We start from the raw sequence: 14,504 nt of genomic DNA, 5'->3' as shown, positions 1-14,504 counted from the left end.
TTGTTATTTTTCAGAATATATTTCATATGACAAGAACGCCGGAGATACTTAACCTCAGGCACTTTTGTTTATCAACATTTTGCGACAATCTTCTTGAGATATAACTAAAAACGCACTTGTCAAATCGGAAAGAGGCGAACTGCAACAATGCCAAGAAGACCCAACAAAAAGACTGAGCAAGGAGGCGGTAGAAAAAAGCTCTCTCTCGGACTGAAGAGAACCAGAACCACGTCCGCAAAGGGAAATGCCAACGTTAAATCACGGAAAAATACACCAACGAAGCCGGTAAAACAGGTGGGGAGACCTGCCAAATCCCCGGGTGGAAAAGGCCTTGGAAAAGCAGGGGCAAGACGTTTGGGTCAGCTGCTGAAACAGACCATGGAGCTGGAAACTTTAATAGGAAACAGAAAGGTTCCTTTGCCAAGTGAGTCACTTTACGTTGAAGGCTAGCTTCATGCAAATACATCTGGCAAGCTAACTAATGCTAACAATTTGAACGAACATGACACCTGACGCTAGTTTAAGAATTCACGTTTTGTTTTTCCTATGGCTTAGGGCAAACCAATAAGTATTTTCTGTACATCGGATAACCTTGAATTACTGATTTAACTTTGCTAGCTTAGGTTAAAGGCTGGAGCATTGACAGTGAGCTTCCAACAGGATAAATTCATAAAATGCTTATTTAGTTATATATCCAAATTAGTTTATGTTACAGTAGGGATATAAAGTAGAATTCTGGAAAAATGTACCCTTATCACCAGAAAATTGTTCTTTGTACTGTGTATTGTCGTTAAATCTTAAATTAGGGGCAAAGGTAGATGGGAGACCATTGCCAATGTTTAAAAACAGAATAGACTGACATTAGCTTTGAAGGTGATTAGATAGATCAAACTTTAATGATCCCCATGGGGAAACTGGGTATTGACATCTAAAATAATAACTTACTTAATAGTTACTTCAAACAAAGGCCGCTGCTTTAGCTAAGATTTCCCTTTCCCTGTGTATTTCTATATTCTGCAGTACTGGATTCATGTTTTTGACCCAACACATTCTACTCTCTTAAATGTCTTGATCTTTCAGAGACTCCATTGCGCCCCTTCAAGTATCAGACACAGGCTGAGGCTGCACATGCACCCAAGACACATGGTGCAAAGAAAGGCTCAGTCTCCCACCTCATTCTCAGCCTGGTGTCGCAGTGTCAACACCGCGGTGGCATCTCCATGGCAGAGCTCAAGCAGGCCCTGGCTGCTGGAGGCTACGACATCACCAAGAACAGCAGGAGGGTGAACCTGGCAACCAAAGGCCTGGTTAGGAAAGAGACACTTGTTCAAACCAGAGGGACTGGGGCATCTGGATCATTCAAACTCAACAAGAAGGTAGGGAGCGTTTGCTTATATTTGGGTATTATGTAAATGTTGCGTGTATGCCTGTAAATTTGGGATCAGTTACATTTACTAGTTTAAAATAACAGGTTTATTGTGTCAGCAGTAATTCTGAATCACGTCATTTTAATCCTTTATTTTCTATAAAATAAGAAACTGACAGATGAGAAGCAAGTGAGGACGAGAGCCATGAAATCCACAAAGCCCAAAGGAGCAGGTCTGAAAGCGGGAAACCCAGCCAGCAAATCCCCCAAAGCAGCAGGAAAGCCGTTGAGAGCAACAAGAAAGTCACCCAAACAAGCCGGCAAGTCTCCCAAACCAGGGGGCAAATTGAGCAAACCAACTGGGAAGACGGCCAAACCAGGAAGAAAATTGCCAAAGCCTGCAGGCAAGAAACCCAAACCTGCAACAAAACGAGCGGCACAGGATGGAAAGGCAGCGAGGAAGGCTAGGGGAGATGAACCAAAACAAAACGTACGTGTGCTGAAATCTCCCCAGAAAAGACGACAACCCCCCAAAGGGACCAGGCTTCCAAAACCTGTGTCATCAAAAGTGAAAAGAACACAGCCGCCTAGGGTCGCCAAGACAAAGGCTCACTAATGTATACACCAATTTGTTTTAAGGCCAATAAATTCAAACCGCATGCACCTGTATTGTCCTCTGTGTTCCATGTAGCCGATATTGTAGTCAGGGAAATCTATATACTGTGTACTATATCATTCCATTTTTAATCTTAAGATATTGCTTTTCCTCTGTTGTTTCTTTCTGTCAGCTCTCCTCAATCTATATGAAACAAAAGGCACTCAATAGTCGCTCATACAATTTAATGAAACTGTACATTGATCCATAATCCAAAACGTCAGCAATTATTACAAAAGCCATTCCTCTGCATTGGTAAAAAGGAATACTGGGCACAAATTCTACACATATTCCAGATGGTGCCCAAAGACCGCCACACTAGAACTGACGGTCAACAGGATACATATCCACTGTCCAGGTGGCATCACTGGTGAAATGGTCAAATCCATTCCTAGTCCATATAAAAAAAAAAAAATAACTCCATGTAGTTTTCTGTCTCTGCCAGGTCAGCATCAGTAGTTTACTCCCTCTTTGTCACAAGACGCCCCAGACCTCCTCAAAGGCAGAGCACATCTTGGCACAGGTCAGCGCCGCAGAGAGGGGGTAGTTACTGATGGACACCGTCTTCTCTGCATAGTCCACATTCACCTGATGAAGACACACAGATCAATAACACAGGCATCTCACACAGAAGAGAGTTAAACAGCCACCATTTAGAGCAGATGTAGTTCTCACCGCTCCATGTGCGAACGCTCCGACCACCACGGCTGCAGGCCCCTCCTCTGGCACCACGGACCGGGCGCAGACCGCCTCTCCCGATGAGAAGGAGGTGGAGATGCGGGGGCAGCCAGGCGGCAGGTGGTCAGACACTGGGTTTTTTATCATCCTCAGAAGCCGCTGAGGGCCGTCAGCCGCCCTGACACTCAGCTTGTGCAGCAGCTGAACTAGGAGGGAAGAAGGGCAGAAAGAAACGTCAGGAACAGGTTTGAGGAGTGGGAGGGTGCGAGATCAGGAGACAGGTGTCTGAGAGGGAATACAAGTTAAAATTGTGCAATGTTGTGTACTTTATCTACACAAACACCAAATGAACATGATGCATGGTAAACACAGCAGAGGCGGGAGATATTTACCCATGAGGCCACAGAAGCGGTTGAAGGTTCTGGGAATGCGGGTCTGTGGGTTGATCTCTATCAAGGCGTTTTTCTCTGTGTGGATGTAAACCTGCAGCAGGCCCGCCCGGTTCAGAGGGCTGTCCATCAGCATCAGCAGACACTGGTGAAAGAGGATGAAAGGTTAAATACGGATCCTGACAGGTATCAGTGGAGAATGTAGTGTTTAACTATAACTGGGTAATGAGCGATTACCTGATGTGTGATGTCTGGCCTTATCTTCCCTGGATCCCTTCCACTCTTGATGATCATACCTTTATGTTGGTCACAGTTTAGTAGTTCAAAGGTTTTGCCGACCTGGAAAAAAAAACCAAAATCTCCTCATTACCTTGGATTCATTTATTGCATTACTTTAATAAATTCCTATAGTATACACTGATGTCACTTCCACTTCCCGTAGAGCTTCAGTGTAGCCTGCACAGTTTACATTACAACACAACTGCGGAGAAGTTTTACCTTTACAGTTTCTAACGTTGCCCCCTCCAAAATAACAACTAATCGCCTTTCTGCCATGCGGTCATGCAGGCTGCGGAGGTATTTGGCCGGCTTGGGCTCATATTCGTCCAAATGTTCCAGACCACGCTTATCCCCGCTACGAGCTGCCATGATGCCTCCCTTCTTCACGATCGTCGCAAAACGTTTGCGTCACGTCAAAAAAAAAAAATGCGCGTGCTTACACACGTGCGTGTTTTGTCAACGTTCTCCTAAAAGTGTGTGCGGGTACGGGCGCGCGTGGGTAAGCGCGTTATCGCCACAATGACCACGTGTATTGGATGCGCCGGATATGCTTCTACAACGTGTTGAGGAAAAAATTCACATGTGAGAAATTCTATCTTACACCGTACAGCCAGAAGTTGGATAAAATAAAGATTTGTCGGTGAGTGTTTGAAGACCTATTGCTTAGTTTCACTAGGTGGCTAAGGAACCAAGACACTAAATATTAATTCTTGGCTTTGCTTCGGTTACGTTAGCTTTGAATGCTTGCAAGCTCGGCATGATAACGTTATTTCAGTGAAGCAAGTTTGCGTAGTTGCCTCAGAGATATGAGTTGCCTTATTTAGTATTCAGTGTGTAACAGTAAACATTGCAGTTTTTTGTCGCACGTTATTCTGCCATAACAGCTGTTATGTCAACGTATAGTCAAAATACTTAATGTTGCTGTGATGATGTGTGTTGATGATGATGATGTGTTGATGTGTATCTTAACATCAGATAATCACATTTTTGCTATGAGTGGACTGATGCTTCAATTTATTTTAATCACTGAAGTCCAAAGATAGGGATAGTGTCTGAGGAATAACACGGAATTTACTTAAGTGCTGCACGAAGTGTTGTAACTTTGAGTAACAAAATGTAAGCTATACCATCAGTATACTTGATCATGATGTCATATCTTGGCTCGCCAATCCTCCTTAATATGCTAATCTGGCTGTAGTCTGCTTCCAGGCAAATGAGCCACATCCAATAGGACATGGACCGAAGACAGTGGCTTCTGCCCATACAGCGTGACTTTGTCATTTTGTACAGGCAGCTCATCTGTTTCCATCATCTCTTCAGGGTTCCTGTGTAGCTGAAAGTCATGGGTCGTAAGTTGGATCCCACCAGCAAGGTGAAGCGAGGACCAGGGAGAAAATCCAGGAAGCAGAAGGGAGCAGAGACCGAGTTGGCCAAGTTTTTAACTGATGGTGATTTTGGTTTACTTTCTGCTCTTCAGACAGACATGTGGTTACTGTTGAACTCTGCACTGTAAAATCAAACAATCATATTAACTCTTGCTGACTGCATGTGGCTTGTTTATCAAGGTGTTTACTTTTTTTTACTATTTGCAGAGGAAACTGGACCGAAACGCTTGTCAAGTAGAGCCAGGAAAAGGTAAGGTGCTGATTGATTAGATAACATGCAACAACACTGTACTTTTTACAAGTGTTGCTCATTCATATTGTCATTTCCCAGAGCTGTGAAGAGAGGCCAAGATTCGAAAAAGCCCAAAGATGTTGCAGAGGAGCAGCCCAAGAAAGGTAAGCACATCAGTCTCAGTGATTCTGGTTGTGTTGTTTTCTCTCTGCTCAGTACATTCTTTATGCCAGTCTTTTACATTAAAGGTTAGGTCACACTAGCTGATTTTAAACAAGAATACCGGTGTCATTTAGAGTTTTAGCCCATTTACTTATGTCTAGTTTATATTTTCCCCAATCATTTTGTAATGCATCCCCTGTATAATTAGGTTTTTTTAACATTTACTCCTTTTTCATCATTTTTATAGTACAAACTTTACGGTGTCAAACCTAGCTTGAAATTAACTGTTGTCCCAGCTAACAAAGATGCCACAAATAATAAGACATGGATGTGACAGTATGAGTTCCACAACTCATGGAAGTTTGTGACAGTTTACAGGAACATAATTGGTTCTTAGGTTCTCAAAATGTTTTAAAGTTGAAGTGTGAGTGAGACCAAAACCTGTGTTTGACCTAGTGGCACCAAAGTAGTGTGTTAAAGTTGTTGGGAATTAATTGGTGTTATTCATTGTTTAAATTTTTACTTCCCAAAAGGATTCACCGATGAGAACAGTGAATGGTTGAAACCAGCAAAGAGGAAGCGCAAAATTGACCAACCTGAAGGCGAGGATGACAGTGATGAAGAGTGGGAGGATGAGGAGGATGATGAGCAGGAGAAGGACGGAGGAAATGACCAAGAAAAGAAAGGAGCAAATTTAGGAATTGAAGAGGTGGACGATGACGATGATGATGATGAAGAAATGGTTGATGACTATGGTGCACTTGATGACAGCAGTGGTGAGGAAGCAGGAGAAGAAGGAAGTGATGGAGAGGAAGTACGTGAAATGATTCTACCATCAGTTGTGCAGTTGCTCGCCTAAATAATTGCAAATTTTTGCTGTGTTTTCTGTATTTTATTTTATTTATTATTATTTTATAGTGTGAGCATAGAAGAAAATTGTGAGTCAAGTGTTGAAATTTACCTGATGCCAAAACTGCAGTTATTTGCCTTTTTTTGCAGCGTTTGAAGTGCAGTGATTACTAAGGTTTAGCAACATTTTCAGGGAACTGTGAAAAATCTTGTAATTACACATTTCTGTCAGGACTGCTAACCTTTGTTTTTCGCTCCATGTTCAGCTTCTTCCCATCGAGCGAGCAGCTAAAAAACAGAAGAAACTGAAGGAAGCCATGGCTCAAGGGAGTGACGAAGATGACGACGATGATGATGATGATGACGGTGATGAAGATGCAGATGCAGACATGGATGAAGAGGACACAGTACAAGCCAATATAGATGAAATGGATAAATTCAGGCTACCTGGGGCAGAGGAGAGGGAGAAAGAGGGTGAGCGACTCAAGTCAGATTTCTGTATTTTAATACATCAAAGCATTTCTAGCAGCAAATTAACATTTAATTGTTCTGCTAGTGGACTAAGTCTTTTACTTTTTCTCTGCATTTTTAGGTGTCTTGCCTCTAGACCTGCAGTCGGTCTACCAGAGAATAAAGGACAACGTTGACGTCCTTTCTCATTTTGCCACGAAAAGAGAGGAGGGGAAAGAGAGGGCCGAGTATATCTCTCTGCTGAAGAAGGATCTCTGCACCTATTACAGCTACAACAACTTCCTCATTGAGAAGCTAATGGACATCTTCCCACTCTCAGAGGTGTGTGTTGCTCTGCGGTGCCAAAGGAAGCAACATGTTCTTATTGAAATTCTGATTATCGCCTTATCGTCAGATTGATGTACATATTTAAATAAGTTTGAGCTTATGGATGGTGTCGACAGTTAAGAATCTACTTACAAAAAATAAGAACAGACAATACTAGTTTGAATAAAATATAAAAAATGGAGGCAGGTGAGGTGCTAGTGGCTTGTTGGAGAGGCCTACTGCTCATGAAAAGAAATGGTTTCGGTAGCGTAGGTTTTTTGGGGTTTGTTTTTTTTGACTGTACGAGTAAAACAACTTCCTAAATCATGACTTGCTTTGTTTTTTTGTATTGTTTTTTTTTTTTTGTTGATTACAGCTGGTTGATTTCCTTGAGGCCAATGAAATTCAGAGACCTGTCACTATTCGGACCAACACACTGAAAACAAGGAGGAGGGACCTGGCGCAGGTAAACACTAGGGAGATATGGACGAAATATCCTAACACTAGTTTTCAATTGACTAAAAAGTACAACCCAAATGGGAAAGGTACAGTAATCCATTTTCAAAGAAGTATATGTAAAGAAGAGATAGAAATATTATTATAAAATTATGGAAATTACAGAAATTATTGGTTAATTCTCCTTAGCATCATTACACTCTCAGCTCGATTTTAATGAAAAGATTGACACTAAAGCTTCATATGTCAGACTTAGTGATCTCTGTGTTTCCTTGCATAGGCCTTGATCAACAGAGGAGTGAACCTTGATCCAATTGGGAAATGGTCGAAAGTGGGTTTGGTCATCTTTGACTCCTCAGTACCTGTAGGTGAGTTTCAATATATTCTTGTCAACCACCTGGATTACGCTAAGTAATGTGTGTTAAGTGTCTGTGTCAGAGACTATCTGAATACCTGAGAGTTCCTGTAAAATCATGACAGTTCAGAACTAGTGAGGGGGGTTGGTTTTGTCTGAGTGCAATATGTGCATTATTTTATTGTATGAATTAATGCACCAGTGTCCGTTAATCTAACCTCATATTAATCAAAATCACTTTTCACCAAGTACAATAAATGTACAGGAATTTGTGTTGTCATTGGTGCAGAGGCATATTAACTTCTTACACAATAACAGAGTAAATACTTACACATGGTAAAACGGCAACAGAACCGCACACACAATGCAAAGGGACAGTGCAAGATATTTGAGAATAGACTATACATATTGCTGTACAATTCATTCAATATTCACTTGTGCATTCAGTCAGTGTGGCATACAGTATGGTTGCAGCTGTAGAGGAGGTATGGTGACATTGTTTGGACCACTGTACAACTCTACATCATATTGTATATTGTATTTTTCACCAGGTGCAACCCCGGAGTACCTGGCTGGCCAGTACATGCTGCAAGGAGCGTCCAGTTTCCTCCCAGTCATGGCACTCTCTCCCCAGGAGGGGGAGACTGTGTTGGACATGAGTTCAGCTCCAGGAGGGAAGACCACCTATATTGGTAAGTTGTGCTGCAATGATACTTTGTTTATATAATCTCAGGCTCAAGAACTTTGTGTCTAGCCACTAATCATTTTATATGAAGAGTTACGCACTATGTAATCCGTCCCTGTTTGGAAATTACAAACCTTTCTCATGTGTAAATAAAATGTATTGAAGGCCATATGTGAATGTGTCACCTTCAGCTCAGCTGATGAGAAACACAGGGGTGATCGTGGCCAACGACGCCAACGCTGACAGACTGAAGAGTGTGGTGGGAAACATCCACCGTCTGGGAGTCACCAACACTGTGGTCTGCAACTACGATGGCAGGCAGTTCCCAAAGGTAACATGATATTCATATGCATGCATCAGTGATATCTGCATGGTATAGATGATTTATAGAGCTGTGTATAGTGTACTGACTTGTTGAATAATTTGCTTACAGGTAATGGGTGGGTTTGATAGAGTGCTGCTTGATGCCCCGTGTTCAGGCACAGGAGTCATCGCTAAAGATCCAGCTGTAAAGACCAGCAAGGTACAACACCATTAACTGGTTTTATACATATACATCCATAGAAACACTAAGTTCAGTTAATAGCATCTTAATACTTTTTCGTTTCATCTTCCTGGTTTATAGGATGAGGCAGACATCCAGCGCTCTGCCCACCTGCAGAAGGAGCTGATTCTCTCTGCCATTGACTCTGTCAACGCTGAGTCTCCTACAGGAGGATATCTGGTCTACTGCACTTGTTCAATAACGGTATGTATATATGAGAAGTTAATACTTAATCATAGCTACTGGGTATAGATGGTGAAAATGAAATAATTATGAATTCATTTTTTGCCATGTCTAGTGAAGTTATGCTTAGGTTTACATGTTGTTTGTGATTAGGGTCTGAGCTATTTAGCAGAAAGACTTGGGTAGTGACCAAAATGTGTTCCACCAGGTGGAGGAGAATGAGTGGGTGGTGGACTACGCTCTAAAGAAAAGGAACGTCAAGTTAGTTCCCACCGGACTTGACTTTGGCAAAGAAGGCTTCACCAGGTAAACGAGATAACTGTTTTCACAAAGTATTGAAATGCAAGTACTTTCAGTCTCAACGCCTCATTTATTTTTCCATCCATTTAGGTTCAAAGAGCGCAGATTCCATCCTTCTCTGCGCCTCTCTCGGCGATTTTACCCTCACTCTCACAACATGGATGGTTTCTTTGTGGCCAAGCTGAAGAAGTTCGCAAACACAATTCCAACTGTACCAACGGGAAAAGGTAACATTTTCTCTTATGAGTACATGCCACGTTTCAGCACGTTAGCGATCCTGTTAAACAAGAACTCACCCAGTCTTTCTGTCACTAATTTAGAAGAAGATGACGAAGCAGAGACGTCTGAGGCGATGGCAGTTACAGACACCTCTGATGAGAAACCGTCCAAAAGTGACAAGACCAAGAAGACGGTCCCTGGCAAGGCAGGCGCCACACAGGAGAAAGCCCGAGCCAACGGAACGGCAGCCAAGAAAACTGCAAACATCCAGCCAAAAGGCAAAAAGGACTTGCCCACTGGACCAAAAAAGGCAAAGGTTGCCAAGATGGACAGAGAGACTGTGAAAGGGGCAGGGGGCAAGAAGTCCACAGGGAAGACAGCTGTGGGGGCTAAAGCATCAGGGGCTGAAAAAAAGGAAGGGAGCCGATTTGAGAAAAAGAGGGATCAAAAGATGAAATCACCCATGAAGAACAGAATAGGAAAGAATAAATTCAGAAAGTTGAAGAGTATGTTGGAAAAACAAGAGGGTGGACAATGAAAACATGTACAGTATGTTAAAATGTACTAGATAGCGTAAGAGCTTTCTCGAGCTTGCTGACCTGGTCTCAAATTTACCCAGATCCCCCTCCCTTCAGCTGAGGTGTTATCAGATTGGTGTTTTCTGGGTTGAATCCAGTTGAGCCGAACCCTAAAGTTTCTTAGAGTGCATTGTTGTCTTTTCAGATCAGCCATATTTTCAGATAGGATTGTAAGATGACCATGTACAGATGGATTGGACTGGTCCACAAAGCTCTCACCGTCTTTGTTAAAGGGGTCCTGTTCCTTCCTCCGTTTTTTTTTTTATTTGTATCAATCTATATTGATTGTGTTTGTCTTTGGATCAAATGGCAGAATGTTATAACTTGCATAAATCTGTGAGACAATAAATCTTTTAAGATTTTCCTCATCACTTTTGTTGTTTATTGATTTATTCTATCAATGGGAAATTTTACATCTGTCTAATCGATTAGGTAGACACGAGTCATCCAGTTACTTTATGGGTAGAGCGTACTCACTAGCGATGTTGAAAGTACCTCTTCATGTCTGCTAGCATTGCAATATTATAAATCTTCCGATAGTCCAAAAATACCGGGTTTGGCTGGGGACCTGGGCAGGTAAGTGGTCTAATGTAAACCTTGCAGGCGGGTCTCTCTCTCCCTCTTTCGTCTCTGTATCAAATGGGAGACAGCCCAGCCAATCAGAGCGCTTCTTTTTTGACCGGAAGCTGTGTTGTTTACATTTTCCAAGATGGCGGCGGGGATGTACTTGGAGCATTATTTAGACAGTGAGATATTTATCGTATTAGTATACTATTGGGAAAATCTTAAACATACCTGTATTTGACATTTTATTTCTTTATGGTGTCATATAATACCCGGTAAAATCGCGCTGTGAACAGAGTAATCTTTGGACGTTTAAAAACCATCAACGGTTTTTAGGCACAGTCTATTTCCTGGAATAACGCATCGCACTGTCGCGATTACAGCTTGGGGTTGCACAGCACACCTACTAGCCTTGCTAACCCTGTTAACTTCACTTATTAAGCAAAATGTATTGTCTTTGTGCCCTTTGTTGCTTACTACTATGACTTGTGAACGCAAATTTAAGCGCTAACGTTATAGATAGCCAACGCAGCAGCCCGCAGATAGTAACGTTAGCCAGCTCGTCTGGCATTATTGCATGTTGGTCTCAAGGAAACTCGATTTAAATTCTTTGTTGTCTTTCCTTCCACCACGCCAGGCATAGAAAACTTACCCTTCGAACTGCAGAGAAACTTCAATTTGATGAGGGATCTAGATCAACGCACAGAGGGTGAGAACAATAGACTGTGAAATGTGATTGTGACTTTAAACTCACTGAATAATATGAAGTGGTGTGAAAACGCATTTTATCTCCCATCTGTAAATAACAGCTATAATAAAATAGTACTAAATACTACCTACCTGTTAATTAGTAGGCATAACTTCAGAACGACTTCTGTCATTTTGAGCTCAGAGATACCCTTATGGTATGGAATTAATGAGTATTATCAATGGGGTATCATAAAAATAGTGAGTGTGTTTACATGCACCAAGTATTCCAGCCCATATTCTATGTCCTGTATAAGTTGTTACTCAACATATGCTGCTTATAGGCATATTCATACGAATATGCCTGCATGTAAACGAACGCACCACCCTTTTTGAGAAATATTTATTCCACACAATGAATAATTGTACACAAAAGCTTCATCACATGGGTAAAAAGAACTAGTCAGTCATGGTGCAGTTTTCAGATGTTTCTCTCCTGGTCTCTCCTACAGATCTGAAGGGACAGATAGACTCCCTGGCTAAAGAGTACACATCCAATGCTAGGACTCTCTCCTCTGAGCAGAAGCTGTCCATACTGAGGCAGATTCAGCAGTCATACAGTAAATGCAAGGAGTTCGGAGATGATAAGGTGCAACTGGCCATGCAGACCTATGAAATGGTTAGTATGACTGGTTTGTAGTTTTTATGTTATACTTGATGTAATAGGTTGCCTATATTACCATTCTCACACTTTCTTTCCATTATCCGAGGAGAATTCCACACCCCTACTTCCATCTTTGGGAATGTGAACCCTTGTTAGACAATAATACTGTGCTGAATGACCATACCTCATTAATATATGTCAGGGTTGGGGTCAATTCATGAACTAACTCATCAATTCCAATTCAACTGAGGCATTGGAATTGGAATTGAATTGGAATTTCAGGAAGTTTAATTAAATTAAATTCTGTGAAATTCTGTTTTTTTTTTTTCTAACCACATATCTGAGATTACACTTAATGTTATATACTGGATTATCAATACTGAATATCATAAAATGGCAAAAGTTCCTCTCAGGTGGTATTTGATGCATAACATGCAATCGTAATACATTATGATTGAATGTATTTGATTTGTTTAACTGTCTATTATTTGATTCATAATGTTTGATTTATAATGTTTAGCAAGTCTCTTAGAAGTGGAATTTAATGGAATTCCATTTCTTTTCCTTAGAGCTCGGTGCAATTTCAATTCCAACTCCAGGAATTGAATTGGAATTCACTACACATTCTCAATTCAATTCATGAAAGGCCCCAACCCTGCTATATGCACCACTCAGGGTTTTGCCTAACTTGAATTATTCTATGCAGGTCGACAAGCACATCAGACGTCTTGACACAGACCTGGCCCGGTTTGAGGCCGACCTGAAGGAAAAGCAGATCGAGAGCACGGATTATGATTCCACCTCCAGTAAGGGAAAGAAAAGTATGTGTCCAGTATATTGGCTTAAAGTCTTTTTCTTGCACTGAGGACTGCAGATAAATGTGAACTGAGTGGTAGAGTAACTCTTCGTGTAATAATTCCAGGTGACTCCAGGCAGAAGGAGAAGAAGGTGGCTAAAACTCGGTCTAAAGTGAAGAGTTCAGATGAAGATGGCAGTCCCAAGAGCGCGCAGAAGAAAGTCAAACTCCTTCAACCGTGCGTTGTGTTGCTGTGGCCTTGTGTTCACTCTGCATATTTGTAGTTAATGTGTTATACTTAGTTCAATAGGTATACTCCCATTCTCACACGCTTTGTTTTCCATTATCAGAGGGGAATTCAACACCCCTGCCGCCAACTTTGGGAATGTGCACCCCTCTGATGTGCTGGACATGCCGGTCGACCCCAACGAGCCCACCTACTGTCTGTGTCATCAGGTCTCTTACGGCGAGATGATAGGCTGCGACAACACCGATGTGAGTTTCATTCATGGCCCCCTTTGAGTTTCAGTCGGTTCATGCGAATGGACTATCCAAACGACTAGTGATTGTGTTTTTTATTGTTGATCATGTGATTGCAATTGTTTCCGTTTCAAGTACTTCATTTGCAAGAGAATTGACTTGATGTCTGATTTTGCCTCGATTGTTTCTAGTGTTCCATTGAGTGGTTTCATTTTGCATGCGTGGGCCTGACAACCAAACCAAGAGGCAAATGGTAAGAAACTCGCGCTGTGACATACCAACCAGACTTCAGTGTGTGCAATAAAAGCAGTCTGAATTGTTACCGATTAAGGTACTTTAACTTTTAATGCTCCATTGTTATTTCATCCCATGCAGGTATTGTCCACGCTGCTCTCAAGACAGAAAGAGAAAATAAAAAGCACCTGGTTATCCTGGAACAAAAGGTGGACACTGATCAGATAGATGGAAAATGGGAAGAATAGTATTTTCTACATTAGTTATTAGTATTTTTTTCTCATCTTCCTTAACATTTGGTGCTTTTTTGGTTTACGTATTTGATTGCCTTGGTCTGATGCAGTGTGTGTGAAGGAGACTCATGGTTACAAATGTATTTAAATATTGATTTTTGAAATGGTTGACATTGATTTGATTTTTTTAGTTACCTTTGGTGCTCTTATTGTTTTTTTTTGTTGTTGTTTTTAACATTTTGTTTTACAAGTGAACAATAAACACTACAATTGCCCCCAATGGTTTGACAGTTCTAGTGTCCATGATACTGTATACTGTATTCATGTATGAGACTACAAAATTGGAGTATTTTCTCAGAAAGCATTTGGCCATGTATAATTATATGCTTTGTTGGATAGTTAGTTTCTCGTGCTTAGTCTTAGAACACTAGCTTTATTTTGAAAGTATAATAAGCAGAGTAAAAGAATATGAAGACAAATGCTGCATCCTGACAGTATTAGTTATCTGTGGTAGTGAGTTGAACCATTTCATTTTAACATTTGATTGAGTGGTGTATAGAAAGTAAGACATTTCATGAGAGAAATATTGCCATTTCTGTAGCTGAAACATTGGTACAAGGGAGAGGGGGTGATTGTGTTTTCAATCATTTGAATACAGCTACTACCTCAAAAACCTTGCCTGTGTGGTCCTTTGCCTTTGAGTTTTAAATTGTGTAAATTTAGAGAGAACATGGTTTTGTCTGCCTTGCCAGCT

At 41.3% G+C, this 14,504-nt stretch overlaps 4 protein-coding genes across 4 annotated transcripts; 3 read left to right on the top strand and 1 right to left on the bottom strand.

Annotated features, from left to right (window-relative positions):
- Positions 1-99: 99 nt before the first annotated feature.
- LOC144541937 (uncharacterized) lies at positions 100-2,076 on the top strand. Its single transcript, XM_078287252.1, has 3 exons — positions 100-424; positions 1,081-1,376; positions 1,536-2,076. Exons 1-3 carry the CDS (start codon positions 148-150, stop codon positions 1,980-1,982), a joined length of 1,020 nt encoding a protein of 339 aa, XP_078143378.1. The 5' UTR covers positions 100-147; the 3' UTR covers positions 1,983-2,076.
- Positions 2,077-2,192: 116 nt separating this feature from the next.
- emg1 (EMG1 N1-specific pseudouridine methyltransferase) lies at positions 2,193-3,753 on the bottom strand. Its single transcript, XM_071909349.2, has 5 exons — positions 3,587-3,753; positions 3,326-3,427; positions 3,092-3,233; positions 2,697-2,905; positions 2,193-2,609 (listed from the first exon to the last, which is right to left on the bottom strand). The coding sequence occupies exons 1-5, from the start codon at positions 3,734-3,736 to the stop codon at positions 2,496-2,498; spliced, it is 717 nt and encodes a 238-aa protein (XP_071765450.1). The 5' UTR covers positions 3,737-3,753; the 3' UTR covers positions 2,193-2,495.
- A 172-nt stretch (positions 3,754-3,925) lies between these two features.
- On the top strand, positions 3,926-10,460 carry nop2 (NOP2 nucleolar protein homolog (yeast)). The gene is made up of 16 exons (XM_071908918.2): positions 3,926-4,007; positions 4,688-4,815; positions 4,960-5,002; positions 5,084-5,148; positions 5,680-5,960; positions 6,262-6,469; positions 6,588-6,787; positions 7,149-7,238; positions 7,509-7,596; positions 8,135-8,275; positions 8,460-8,599; positions 8,702-8,791; positions 8,894-9,016; positions 9,204-9,301; positions 9,386-9,522; positions 9,616-10,460. Exons 2-16 carry the CDS (start codon positions 4,710-4,712, stop codon positions 10,050-10,052), a joined length of 2,247 nt encoding a protein of 748 aa, XP_071765019.2. The 5' UTR covers positions 3,926-4,007; positions 4,688-4,709; the 3' UTR covers positions 10,053-10,460.
- Positions 10,461-10,786: 326 nt separating this feature from the next.
- On the top strand, positions 10,787-14,414 carry ing4 (inhibitor of growth family, member 4). Its single transcript, XM_071909014.2, has 8 exons — positions 10,787-10,838; positions 11,294-11,365; positions 11,856-12,022; positions 12,714-12,828; positions 12,930-13,041; positions 13,154-13,298; positions 13,475-13,536; positions 13,659-14,414. The coding sequence occupies exons 1-8, from the start codon at positions 10,802-10,804 to the stop codon at positions 13,696-13,698; spliced, it is 750 nt and encodes a 249-aa protein (XP_071765115.1). The 5' UTR covers positions 10,787-10,801; the 3' UTR covers positions 13,699-14,414.
- Positions 14,415-14,504: the final 90 nt, after the last annotated feature.

Source organism: Centroberyx gerrardi, chromosome 12, assembly GCF_048128805.1.
Source record: "Centroberyx gerrardi isolate f3 chromosome 12, fCenGer3.hap1.cur.20231027, whole genome shotgun sequence".
Lineage (NCBI taxonomy): Eukaryota > Metazoa > Chordata > Actinopteri > Beryciformes > Berycidae > Centroberyx > Centroberyx gerrardi.
This window is presented reverse-complemented; position numbering and strand designations above follow the sequence as displayed.